The sequence below is a fragment of the Megalops cyprinoides genome, chromosome 15, assembly GCF_013368585.1.
Source record: "Megalops cyprinoides isolate fMegCyp1 chromosome 15, fMegCyp1.pri, whole genome shotgun sequence".
In the NCBI taxonomy this organism is placed as follows: Eukaryota; Metazoa; Chordata; class Actinopteri; order Elopiformes; family Megalopidae; genus Megalops; species Megalops cyprinoides.
In genome coordinates this window covers 20979334-20991410 of record NC_050597.1, presented here as the reverse complement: position 1 = coordinate 20991410, position 12077 = coordinate 20979334, and the positions used below count along the sequence as shown (strand labels likewise).

Below are 12077 nucleotides of genomic sequence, written 5' to 3'. Positions count from 1 at the left end.
GCAGGAGAGAGAGACTGAGACAGAATGAAAATAAACATATATATGCATATATATATATATATATATATATATATATATATGTACACACACTGTATGTAGAAAAAGAGGAAGAAAATAAAAAATCAGAAAAAAAAAAGAATCAGAAAAAATATCTGTATACTTGTTTAAAAATAAATATATAAAGTGATACCTTTCTTTTAGCATTTATTATATATCTGTGGAGAAAAACAATTAATGCCAATAAAGAATTTCTGTTAGAAATCTTATAATCTATGATCTATAGTGAATAATAAAGAGGGAGAGAAAAAGAACTGAAATACACACTCGTCAAATTATTCCCACATGTACAGCACAGAGACATGGGGATCCTTCAGAATTGTATCAAGGGCACAAGCACACATTCGGTGTCAAGTTTTATTTGCTCTCCTTTCTTCTTCATGGTTCTTGTCTTCATCCAATAGTCTGTCTCTGTCTCTCTCTCCCGCTCTCATTGAACATCCTCATTCTCAATAGACATCTGCTTTGCATTTAGCTCTGAGCTTCTCCACCAGCACTGCCAGGGGGGGAGGCAGTGGAGACCCCTATTTACTGTGCAGACTCTTGTGACAGACAGTGACTAAGAGATCCTCAGCATTGCTCATTATCCTGCAAAGGAGCCAGGGTAAACCCTGAACCTTGAACCCTGAGTCTTTCCCCAAAGCCCTCCTTTTGGAACCTGTGTTCAACCCTAGGGTGAGAGGTACTTCCTGTTCTTGTTCAGGAAGGTTCAGTAGATTGATGTCCAACATTTTTGCTTGGACAGGACAGCGGTCCAACAGAGGACGGCAACCCCCAACCACTGTAAAAGCGTCCTGTCAGACAGAGGGCTAACTAGTACCATTTGTTTGTACTGGACTGGGAGCTGAATGTACAGCCCTCAGGCATTCATGTGTCGGAATTACTGTGCTGATGGGGTTTGGATATATTCAGTTCTGTCAGGGCCTTCTCTTACCTCACAGGAACTGTCACAAGTCTCAGCAAACAGACTGATCCACTGACACACAAACGCTCAAATCCCACAGTGGTGAAATGCTCTGTTTTACCCATTAAAGACCCATGGAATGTTTTAGTTATTATGTACAGCACAGCTACTCAACCTTGTTGCTGAAGGGCTATGGCCTCTCTGGGTTTTTGCACCCTATATAAATATTTAAACACCTGATTTAACTCATTAACGACTTGATAACACCAGTGTCCCTCCTTATCTGAGAGTGTTAGTGACTTCAAGTCAGCCGGAAAATTTTGCCCTTAAAGACTAGGCCTGAGCATTGCCATTTAAAATCTGGTTCACTCTTGTAGTGTGTTCTGATAAGGACTTGCTGTGCTACCCGAATCAATCACTGCTTAATGAAATTACTCCACAGGACAGACAGGTTGACCTTCAGAGCTCTAAAACTGCATTCCATAAGAAACAAAGACATGAATTCTGAAACCTTCAGTGATTGTCCTGCCTGTCAGTTTGATTTTGCAAACGGACCCCCGATGACTTATTTACAGGTAAATAAATAGGTCTGGAATGTGGCGATATTGCTCCCACTTCAAAAATGTTCTTTTGAGGATTTAAAGTTTCATATGTGTCGGTAATATATTTGTACTTTCCTGTGACAGAGAGGGAGAGAATGGGGGTGGTGGGGTTATGGGTGTAATAATTAGAAATCCAGATCTGGATGGTGTGGACCTACTCCATTCTCTGTAAGTGTAAATCTGCCCAGCCTTGGCAGGTTGCTGTGCCTGCGAATCCATCAGCCTCAAAACCCCCTGCATCTCTCCCCTCACCCTGATATATGCCTGCAATATAACCCAGTTCAACGTGAGCAAGTTTTCCCTGCCAAATCTTTGTGCCAGACGCCTCTTGGTTCATATTGGTATAGGTAGATCCTATTGCTTCTCTCATTGGCTCATTTATCGTGTATTATTTGTATATTATCAAGGTGAATTGGTGTGTCTTGGGCCTGGTTCTTAAACACAGAGCTATATAAAAAGAAAAAAAAAACTTTCAAGCGTCTCACTGTCCTGTCAGCATGTGGGAGGCTTCTGAGCTGAGGCCGGAGTTTTAGCTTGGAGGAGATTTCTGGCGGGTGGTTGACATGCTTTGTGACTTATGTTAAGAAGCTGTAATGAGTCCCATTACAGGATGGGGTCACCTCCGTTTGCCTTGATATAAAATTTGCCTTAATTGCTACTTGAATTGGCTTTCAGCACAAGGGCCCCTTTTATTGGTCACTGAGAAAAAAAGAAAATCCTTCGTCTTTTTTTTTTTTGTCCTTGCAGACTTTCAGAAAGAATTAAATCCATTTTCCTTTTCCATTTAATGCAAAGACAACCTTTTTTTCCTGAGAGGGAATTGTCTTAATTACTTTTCCAGGGCGCATCTGAAACAGGCCCTGCATGAGATATCCAAGTTTTGGGAAGATTGCTCCTTTTCCTGTATCCGGCTCTACTTTTAGGTTGTGTGTTTTTTGAAAGCAGTGGAATAATATATGAATGTTGATAGCTGTTATTAATTGTGGGACTCACCAGAGTGCAATGGAAGGATGGCGGGTTCCAGAGCTTTTTTGGAAGCTGACACATGTACGGTAGTGAGCTACTTCACTATTATTTGTGGCTGTCCTGAGACATCCATAAGCCAGAATCATTTTTACTTGTCTTTATATTTCACACGACAATCACTGGGAAAAACAAATCCCACCCCAAAGAAGGAACAAATAAAGTTGAGGGGAGGTGTAACTCTATTTTGTTCCACGTCTTCACAAATAAAAGTAATATATTATGACAAACATATTGTGTATTGTAGTACATGTGTTCTATTTATAGATATGCTGTAAACTGAAAAATGTAATAACTGTATATTATTACTTGTCAGAAAATATCCTTACCAATAATTTTAAACACAGACCTTTAAATGTATTGTCAGTCCTGCATCACTCGCACATGGTTTCCAGTCACATTAACAAAAACAGGACTGAAAGCTGATTTCATATTTAAGAGTAAACATTTAAGAGGGCACCTCTTTGTGGGGGGTTGGCAGGGAATTTTACCTTTCTTTTCAAAAGGAAAAAGTTGAAAACACAGCGGATGTCCGGAGAATGTTGAGTAACTGGTTCAGACAGGAGCATTATGACTGAGTTCCAGTCAGAGACCACTATTTGGAAGATGTCCCAGGAGTGTGGTGGGGCTGCAGGTGGGAGTTTGTGTGAGTGGCATGAAGGAGAATTATGGGTAATTACATAAGTAGTGTGGTTTTTGTTGTGATTGCTATTTGTCTCCCAAAATGAGAGTGCTTGGGAAAGCAAAAACATACTCCTTTTGGTGTAGTACTGATACCTGATGATGACTTAGACCTAACGTGTTGGTGGTTTTACTAATAAAAACAGTTTTATCCTGCAGAAGACCCCTGAGTGTTGCTGAACTTTATGGTGCACTGCCCAAGGGTACAGCAGCAGTGTCTAAGCGGGAAATCAAACCAGCAACCTGTCGGTTACAAGCCCACTACTATGCTTTACTGCCGCCCCGGCAATCCAGGATTGGAGTTTCCTTCTGCTGTTCCAGTCTAATTGTCTAGCTGCTTGCTTTGTGCAGAATACAGAACGCATCATGTGCAGTACATCTTGTATGAATGTCAGTGCTCCCGTCCGTGCCTGAGCCCTGACAGTGAATTTTTCACCTTACCATTTCTAGCTGCTGTGCACTTCATGGTGTTAATTTCATTTTCTCAAAGGCAAAAATGGGACATCAGCTTTGCCTCTTGCATTGTGCTTGAGGGGCCATATTCTGGTCTGCTGTAGGTCTGAAATGAAATGAAGTCTTATCATGTAATTCAAGTGAGTCAGAAAGGAAGGTGTTGCGCCATGTCATCCCCTTATCATTAAGGATGAGCATAATTAAAGAGATTGATGAGTTGCCGTGAGGGGGTTCCAGAGCAATGCCCACACCTCTAAGCCTAACAGGCACGCTCACTGGAAATTGCAAAGGTACGGATGATCCCAATATGTCTCTCTCAGAAAAGGAGGCACTGCTCCAGGGGCTTTCTCTGATAATCTTGGATGAGCTAGGAGGCTCTTATTGGGAGTGACAGGACCTACACAGCCCTGTGGTGATGAAGGAGCCTTTGTGGAGCGGTCGAGTTCCGTCCACCGCTATCTGCCTCGTTTTTCAGATCCTATCAGTGTCCGTGGTGTGTCTGACTCCGGAGGTGAGGCAGTGCCGGTGGGCCCGTTCCAGAGAGATCTGTCCCTGCTTTCAGGGAAACTTAATAGAAAACATCTGCAGGAATCTGACGGTTTGTCGTCTGGTAACAAACAGCTTGACATCTGGATTTATCTGTGTTTGCGGCAGATGTCTGACTTTCTTTCTTTCTCCCTCTCCCTCTCTCGCTGTCTCTCACTCTCTCACTCTCACCCTTTTCAGTTCAATATCATGGAAAGTAAAGTTTCCCTCTGCTGTTTTTTTTTCCTTTCAGCTTTCAGGGAAAAGCCTTACGGTGTAGTTTGCCTGAATACTTCAACAGCAGTTAAAATGGTCGACAGAAACAGCTAATAACAAAATGAACTTTGAACTTGAACTTTGTGTGTGTGTGCGCACAAGAAAGAAACAGCTAATAACAAAATGAACTTTGAACTTGAACTTTGTGTGTGTGTGCGCGCATGCACGCGCATATGTATATGTGTACAGTATGAGCCGTCAACCACAAGAATACTCAAGAGGTGAAGGTTTTATGTGTGTACGTGCATGCACACACTGTGAGCTGTTACTTGGGGGAGCGAGAGCAGAGAAGGAAAGTCTAAAGTTTTATTGCAGCAACAAAAATATGTTACTGATATGCAGGCCAAGACCCAAACAAGCTCAGATTTAATGTGCTGACGCTTGCTCACAAGATGCCCAGATTAATTTTTTTTCTGTGATGGTTAGATAAGTCTCACTTCTTAACCCCTTTGTACCATACAATAACAAACATTCTGGGCATCAGTTGTAGGCTGGCTGGTGCTACAGTCCAGCATTTCATTCCAACAATTAAGTGAAATGCAAATTAGAGGAAGCAGTCGACTTTTAGCTCCTTTGTGGCTTAACAAAACAGCAACAGCATTATTTAGAGAAACAACAGAATCTTCAGGTGGGCAAGCGGGCGGCTGACAAAACCAAAATGTAAATGTTCGTTTTATGTCTTTCTGGTTGATAGGGGGAGGCCCCTTCTCCCCTCCCCCCGTGATGTTTATTTGAACCTTTCTCTTTCTGCAGGTCTACCTTTATGATGTCCGCAGCTGCACTTACCTGCACAAGCTACAGCGGCACTCTGAAACGATCCTAAATGTGGCCTTCAACCCTTTCACACCCGAGGTGAGGACCTCTCAGGCAGAATATCTTCCTCTGCTATTGCAATCATCTTCCTCCTCTGCCTCTCATCCTTTTCTTCAGTCATTACATCAGACCCTGCCGTCAAAAAACAAACAAACAAAAAACATGCCAACAAACATAACAACAGTTGTGGAACACCACCTAAAGATATTGTTCAAAATCAACCAAGTCAATTTATTGATTTAGTGATAAGGGGATAAAGGGAAGGGATAAACCTGAGTAGGAAGTGGTATTGCAGTACATGGAATATGGAAATGCATTTTGCTGTTCAGCTACAGTGGAAACCCCGACCTGTTGGAGGGCCTGGAGTAGCCTGAAACCCTCTTTGGGAGGGAATTCCTGCTTCAGGGCCCCCATAAGTAGAGGGACAGAGTGTAACACAGTATTCCTGTGACAGCCCTGCACCAGGGGTGGCCACGCCAGGAAGTCCGCGCTGGGCCAGCTCTCTGAGTGGGTTCACAGGAAAGGAGCTCTCTGTCTGGGTTTTAAATACCACGCTAAGCAGTGCGCTGACAGAGCGATAGAGGGCTCCAGGCCACAGCACGGGCCTCCCTCACCCTTTCACTCAACACGGATGGTCCACCGCAGCCGAGCGCTGCTCTGGCGCTCCACGCCTCTGCTCCATCCATCAGGAGTCTGTTTGTTTTCCTCCACAGGTAGCTCATTTTAGGCTAACCCTGACAGCATCCAAAGTCAACACTATTCTGAGTTTTTCCCCCTTTAACACCTACTCAGACCATCACAGTGATGACAGAGGCCCAGTCGGACATCAGTGTGACTCCTAGCTGACGGAACTGCTTTGCTATGCCAGGAATGTTATTTGTGTGCCGGCAAAGGATGCTGTAATCCAAACTGAGTCACAATAAGTGGTCCCTCACGTTAAGTGGTCCCTCCTTTTCATGGGTGTCAAATTGAAAAATATGTGTATTGTCTCCAGTGACCTGATAATTCTGGACATAGATTAAAAACCGTAGGCTTCTGATCTCATACAGAATTCTTAGATGAAAGCTGCGGACCATTTGGCTCTTTCTCTGTTTTAAAATCAGCAAGGACACAAATATAAAAGTATTCAGTACTCATTTTGTGAAGTCATTATTTAACATTAAGGGACAACCCAACTCAAAAATGTCTCTTAGAGGGTGGCTTCTTACAGGGCATGCTCTGTAGGCTCTGTAATCCACCTGTGCTATTTTGTATGGTATAGTCCGGTAGGACACTATTTTAAAAGCAAAAGATGATGTATGCTTCCTTTATGTAATCTAAATGGCACTTTTGAAGAATTGAGCATCTGTCTTCAAAATATATTTTTCTTGCATATGCATGAATTTTGGAGTTGTGTCTGTGGATTAGATGGGCCTTAGATCTTAGAAATGTTTTGTTTGTTTCTACCAGAGTATTTTTGTTGCTTTTTGTTGCGCTAGGTTACAGGCCATCTCCATTAATTTTGCAGTTGGCACATCCATTTGAAAAGGACTGTGTATGTGTTGAAAATTGCTGGTCATGAGGTTAGATTCCTGGTGATGCCCACACCAACTGTGGTAAACACTGCAACTTTACTGTTGTTTCTAAACAACATCCTTGCATAAAGCTTGTCTGCATTCACTCTGCCAGCTAATACATATAACATTCCTCTGATGTCCTCTAGGTATGTTTTGACCAGAGCTCACCAGCGTTTCAGTCTGGAAGCCTTGTGATTTCTCACCTCTGCTTCTCAAATATTCTGTGAAACGTTGCTGTCCAGTGTCACGAGAGATTTTTGGTTTTTAAGGTGGGGGGTATACTAGGAAAAAACATTAAGAGCGTACAGTCTAAGCACGTCATCCTTGTTACTGACGAATTGTGCCTGGACGAGAGGTTGAGCCGGGGGAGAGAGCGGGTTAAACATTTTTGGATTAAAGAAGATCCCTTCCTCTCCGTCCTGACCGCACTAGTGCTCCTTGATGTTTTTTGTCTCGATACTCAGCACCCCGCCACCACTTGGCTTCAGTCAGCACCTTTAAAACAGCACTGCAGAGCTGCGCTGTAATGACTTCATGGCCACCAGAGACAGCTGCAGAAGCAATGTCTCAGTCCTTTTAGACAGACTCGTCCGGCAGAAAGTCCTGGACCCGGTTAGGTGTCAGTATGCCAAAACCTTTTCGCCGGGATCCATCTATCTGCAGAAGAGATCGTCTGCGCCACATTCTTTATCAGGAAAAAGAGACTTAGCTAAGCAGAAAGTCCGTGCTCGCCCCCACCCCCCCCTCCTTATCCTCTCAGAAGAACCATCGTTACAGCATCTGTTGAAAAACACTCAGAGCTGGAAGCCTCGAATAGCATGGGCACTGTTGTGGAGGGAAAGGTGTTGTACAGTGGTTAGTGTCATGGATTTTGGATTCAAAAGCTGGGTGTTTATTCTTAGATGGGACTCTGCCGCCTTGGCGTCCTTGACACATTCAGTAGGGCTATACCCCTGGTCACTGATTACCCTCTGCGTCTCCCAAATAAGAAATATATATAAATGCTATCGAATGTCGAAGACGTAAAGCTGTAGGGCACGAACGGCCTTCCTCTTATAAATAACTATAAATTATAAATTAATCGTTCAATTTAATATCAATATAAATTTAAATTTTGTGCCTTGGGAAATGAAAAAGCCTTGATAAAACGAACAAGCAATTTGAGACAGGAACGCGCAACATCAAAGACTCTCCGATTCTATCTTTTCAAGACACCATTTATCACATGAGGCACTGTTTAGCACAGCGAGTGCTGCAGAACAAATAGGATAAAAATGACTGTTTTCCTTTATGCTGTACCTCTTATGTGGATGAAATTAAAGCCATTGTTGCCATTATTTTCAATAGTTCAAGCGAGGGCGGTAGGGAGGCTTGGAGAAGGACCAAGTTGGATGCATGAGTAGACGATACGGAAGGGAATAAGGCCAGAAGTGAACTCAAAAAAGGAAGAAAAAAGCATTCCTCCTCTAAAGCTTGTCCCAATTTCCACACTGTCCCTGTAAACTGGGTTTGTAATTTGATCTCTCAGTTCAGCACTTTTTTTATGTACGAAGCTGAAATCAATTTAATTCCAGTCCGTATGTCCTAAGTCTGAAAGAATTTAACTTTTTTTTCTTTTTTTTATTATTCCAAGCTTCTTCTTTGCATTTGACATCCATGACGTGACAATGATATGTGACTGGTCCTACAAGCCGAGCACATTATGTCACTGTGAGTTCAGGCCTTCATTTATCAGAGCGAGCATCTGACGATAGACGTCAAAATGAGTATGGATCTCTGAGGCTCACACAAGAAAGGCAACATGTCTATAGTGCATGACATTTCAAAACTAAATATAAGTAGATACTACCACTTTACTGTAGTCTAGTATTTTTTTAGTATCACTTGAACAACATGACAGCTGTTGTCAAGTGGCCATCTTGAGGAAGTCAGTGCAATTTATTCATAGGGTTTCTTTGAATTGTTAATCTTATATTTTGTAGAAAGTTAAAAGGCAGACTTTGCAGTCATAAATTACAGGTTCCTGGGGGAGGTTTGGAGAAGATAATCTGAGGTAGTGCTGCCTGCAAAAGACATCAAAAGAGCTGTGTGATACCTTACCAAAGAAGATGACTACTAATAAACTTGAAAAACAGACAGATATTTGTACTTGGCTCTCCTGAGCAGAATGTGTTCTGTGGAAGTTTGTATTATAAATGACATGGTATTTGTCAAAGTTGCATAACCCACTGGCAGGTTTATTACTTTTAAGGCGATTAATGGAAGCAGAGGAAGAAGAAGAATGAGGAATAGGAAGGGAAGAAGGAGGAAGAAGAGAGAGATGTGGATGAGGAAGAGGGGTAGGGGAATGAAGCCAAATGTAAAAGAGTTGACTTTTCATGAAGAGGAGAAAAAGACCAGGATGAAAAGGACATAGGAAAGAGAAGCAGATGAAAATGAATAAGAAAGTTTATATGTTTATAAAGTTATATGAAGAATGAGCAAAGGAGGAATGGACAATGGAGATTCAAAATTTTAAAGTGTGCCTCATAAACACCTTGGCTCTTCACCTCATACTTTTTGTGGATTAATAAAAGATATTTAAGTGAAGAGACAGAGAGACACAGAGAGGCATGTTAGATTAAATAGGGTAACGGAATGACCTTTCACTGAGTTGTGCATCCAGGCCCTCAGCCTGACTTTCTTCAGCACGTGGACGACAGCTCTGAACACATTACAGTCTCCCGGTGCTGAGAGATGTGCCGTTTACTCAGGGTTGTTAAAACAATCACATTCTGAGTCCTCCGCTCTCTGTGTTCCCTGAACTCTCTGTGGAATGCTCTTTGTGAGTCACCAGGTGATGGGCGAGCAAAGAGGCGTCTGTCCACAGCGTTCCCACAGCACCATTCTCTCTCTCTCGCATGCACTGAACTCTGAGCATTCAGCTTTAAGGTGCATCACACTCAAATGGTCACTGTTTAATAGATAGTGACTTAAGATGGCTTTCAAAGTGAAGTCAATGACATTTTATCAATTAGCATTTTATATGTGTATGCCATTCTGGATGGATCTACCTTGGTATTCTAGGATGAAAGAATGAATTGAAAAACAAAGCACTATCATTTTCTTTATGTGGTCAAAATGGTACTGGCAAAATCTCTTAACAGTGCTTTTCTTGGAAAACTCTAATTTAGTTGTGCATCGGGTAAGGAAAACAAAGCATTAGATACACACACTGATAAATTCCCTCATGTGCACAGATAGACATATTTTCACTATTGTCTCTTATATTTCTCGCTTTCTAGGTGTGTCTCTCACCATTGTTAATGGCCTGTGACCCTAACAGTAGTAACTGGCAGCAGACAGCATGTTACCTCTGATAAACCGAAGTGTGTCATCTGCCTCAGCCTGACCCTGATTATACAAGCTGTCACTACTGTGGTCACCCCAAAAGGACCAATCTGTCAGTTAGATTGAGCATTACAGGTCAAAGGTTGTTATTTTAAGGATGACTGAGTGCTCCATCTGTAGTATCTGTGTATGTGACCTTTTGTATGAGGCCATGTGTAGTTTTCAGCGTCTTAACACTTAATACTGGACCCACTGTCCTAATCCTGTGCTGGCTCCATAGAAACCCGGATCTACATTGGGGTTGTGCAGAAATATAAAATGTGAGTGATTCAAGGCAGTTCTAGGTCATCTGTTGGCTCCATTGTGGTTCCAACATATTTCAACAGTCAAGACAGAGAGGTCTGAGATTCACATTGTAGATTCATGTGGAGCTTCATAGAAATGTGTATACAGACTGCAACCACCACACAGAACTGCGAGCCACGGGAGTGCTTTTTGAAAGAAGGAATGCAAACCCATGGCCCATTTCACAGTATGGGTCTTTCTAAGAAAAAAAAATCCAAGGAAAGTATTTTGTTGGACATGAAAGACATGTATCAATCAGCCATTTCTCTTCAAAGGGGACATGAACTTGGTATATGCTTGTTCCATCTAATCAAATTCTAGCCTTGGTTTACATTTTTTACTGTTTCAAAATTCATTTCTCCGTTCATTTTTTTCCAGAGAAAAATATGGCTTATCTTACGGTTTGCGTTGTAGCAAATATGAGTATGCTGCCTGACCCCCAGCCGTGCAACATGTTCTTTTTAAGAGCTCACATTAAATTAAACATTTCTCCACTGGACAAATAGATATCTTTTTTTTTACTGTGTGCGCAGTGTGAAGTCTGTCTCTAAAGCGTTCGAGAGTGATAAATGTTTAGTACAGATGTCTCAATGTGTTTGTGTACAGGTCTGTCTGTGTATGTAAGTGTATGTGGGTGTAATGGGTATGTGTGTGTCATAGTTTGCCAAGTCAAGTTTAGATAAGTCCGAGCTCTCCTGGCAAAAATCCAGAGTTAGTTTAGGACAAAAAAATCCAGTGAAAAACTTACAAAGCCAACAAACCTCTGGCAGCAAGCTTACCTGCTGTCTAGCTGTCACTGTGGGATTGAGTGAGTGTGGGATGTGTCTGTGTGCCTGTCCTGTGCTTTTGAGAAACCATACACAGTCAGGAAATTTCCCTCATCACTCCAGCTGTTATGATAACTAAACTAAAATATAGAGCATGGTTTTACTCATTTGCACTTTTTTGTAAAGTTCTTTTCTGACATGCAGAGTTATTTTTTGATTGGCTCTTTGCATTTGTATTCTCTATTGATTTTACAATCATTTTGCAGTTTGCACTCCTTTTCCGTTAGTGTTACTAGTCTACTAGCCAGTTTCACTAATTTCCAGCTACAGTAAATAAAACGTCAAGCAAGATCATGAAGGATTAGGAAGACGGACATCTTACTGTGCAGATTTTTCTGTCTAGATACGATTGGCAGCAAAATTCTATTAGGGTTTCATGTAAAAACTGTGTAGTTAGTTAGGTAGTTACTCCTGTGTTTCAAATGACTTATGACAAGTTCACTACCTACAGTATGAATGTCATTATGTACCTTTGGCTAGATCATTTAGCTAGGTAACTGCTAGCTTCCCTTAATTTAACAGAATGCAAGTAAAAATATTCTTTTAAAAGTTTCATCTCCCCTGGTTTGGAAGATGTGGGTTAGCTTACTATCATATGTCAATTTTTTTTTCCATGTATTTATTTCAAAATGTACTATTTGTAAAGCCTGTTACATATTTAGATGCAGTAAATCGGGCGGCAGTG

At 41.7% G+C, this 12077-nt stretch overlaps 1 protein-coding gene across 1 annotated transcript in view; it reads left to right on the top strand.

Annotated features, from left to right (window-relative positions):
* The window catches only part of wdr27 (WD repeat domain 27), a 48547-nt gene extending 42367 nt beyond the window's left edge, over positions 1-6180 (top strand). The window contains exons 23-24 of the mRNA XM_036547265.1: positions 5275-5388; positions 6127-6180. Coding sequence (XP_036403158.1) covers positions 5275-5388; positions 6127-6180 — 168 coding nt within the window. The remainder of the gene's footprint in view (positions 1-5274; positions 5389-6126) is intronic.
* Positions 6181-12077: the final 5897 nt, after the last annotated feature.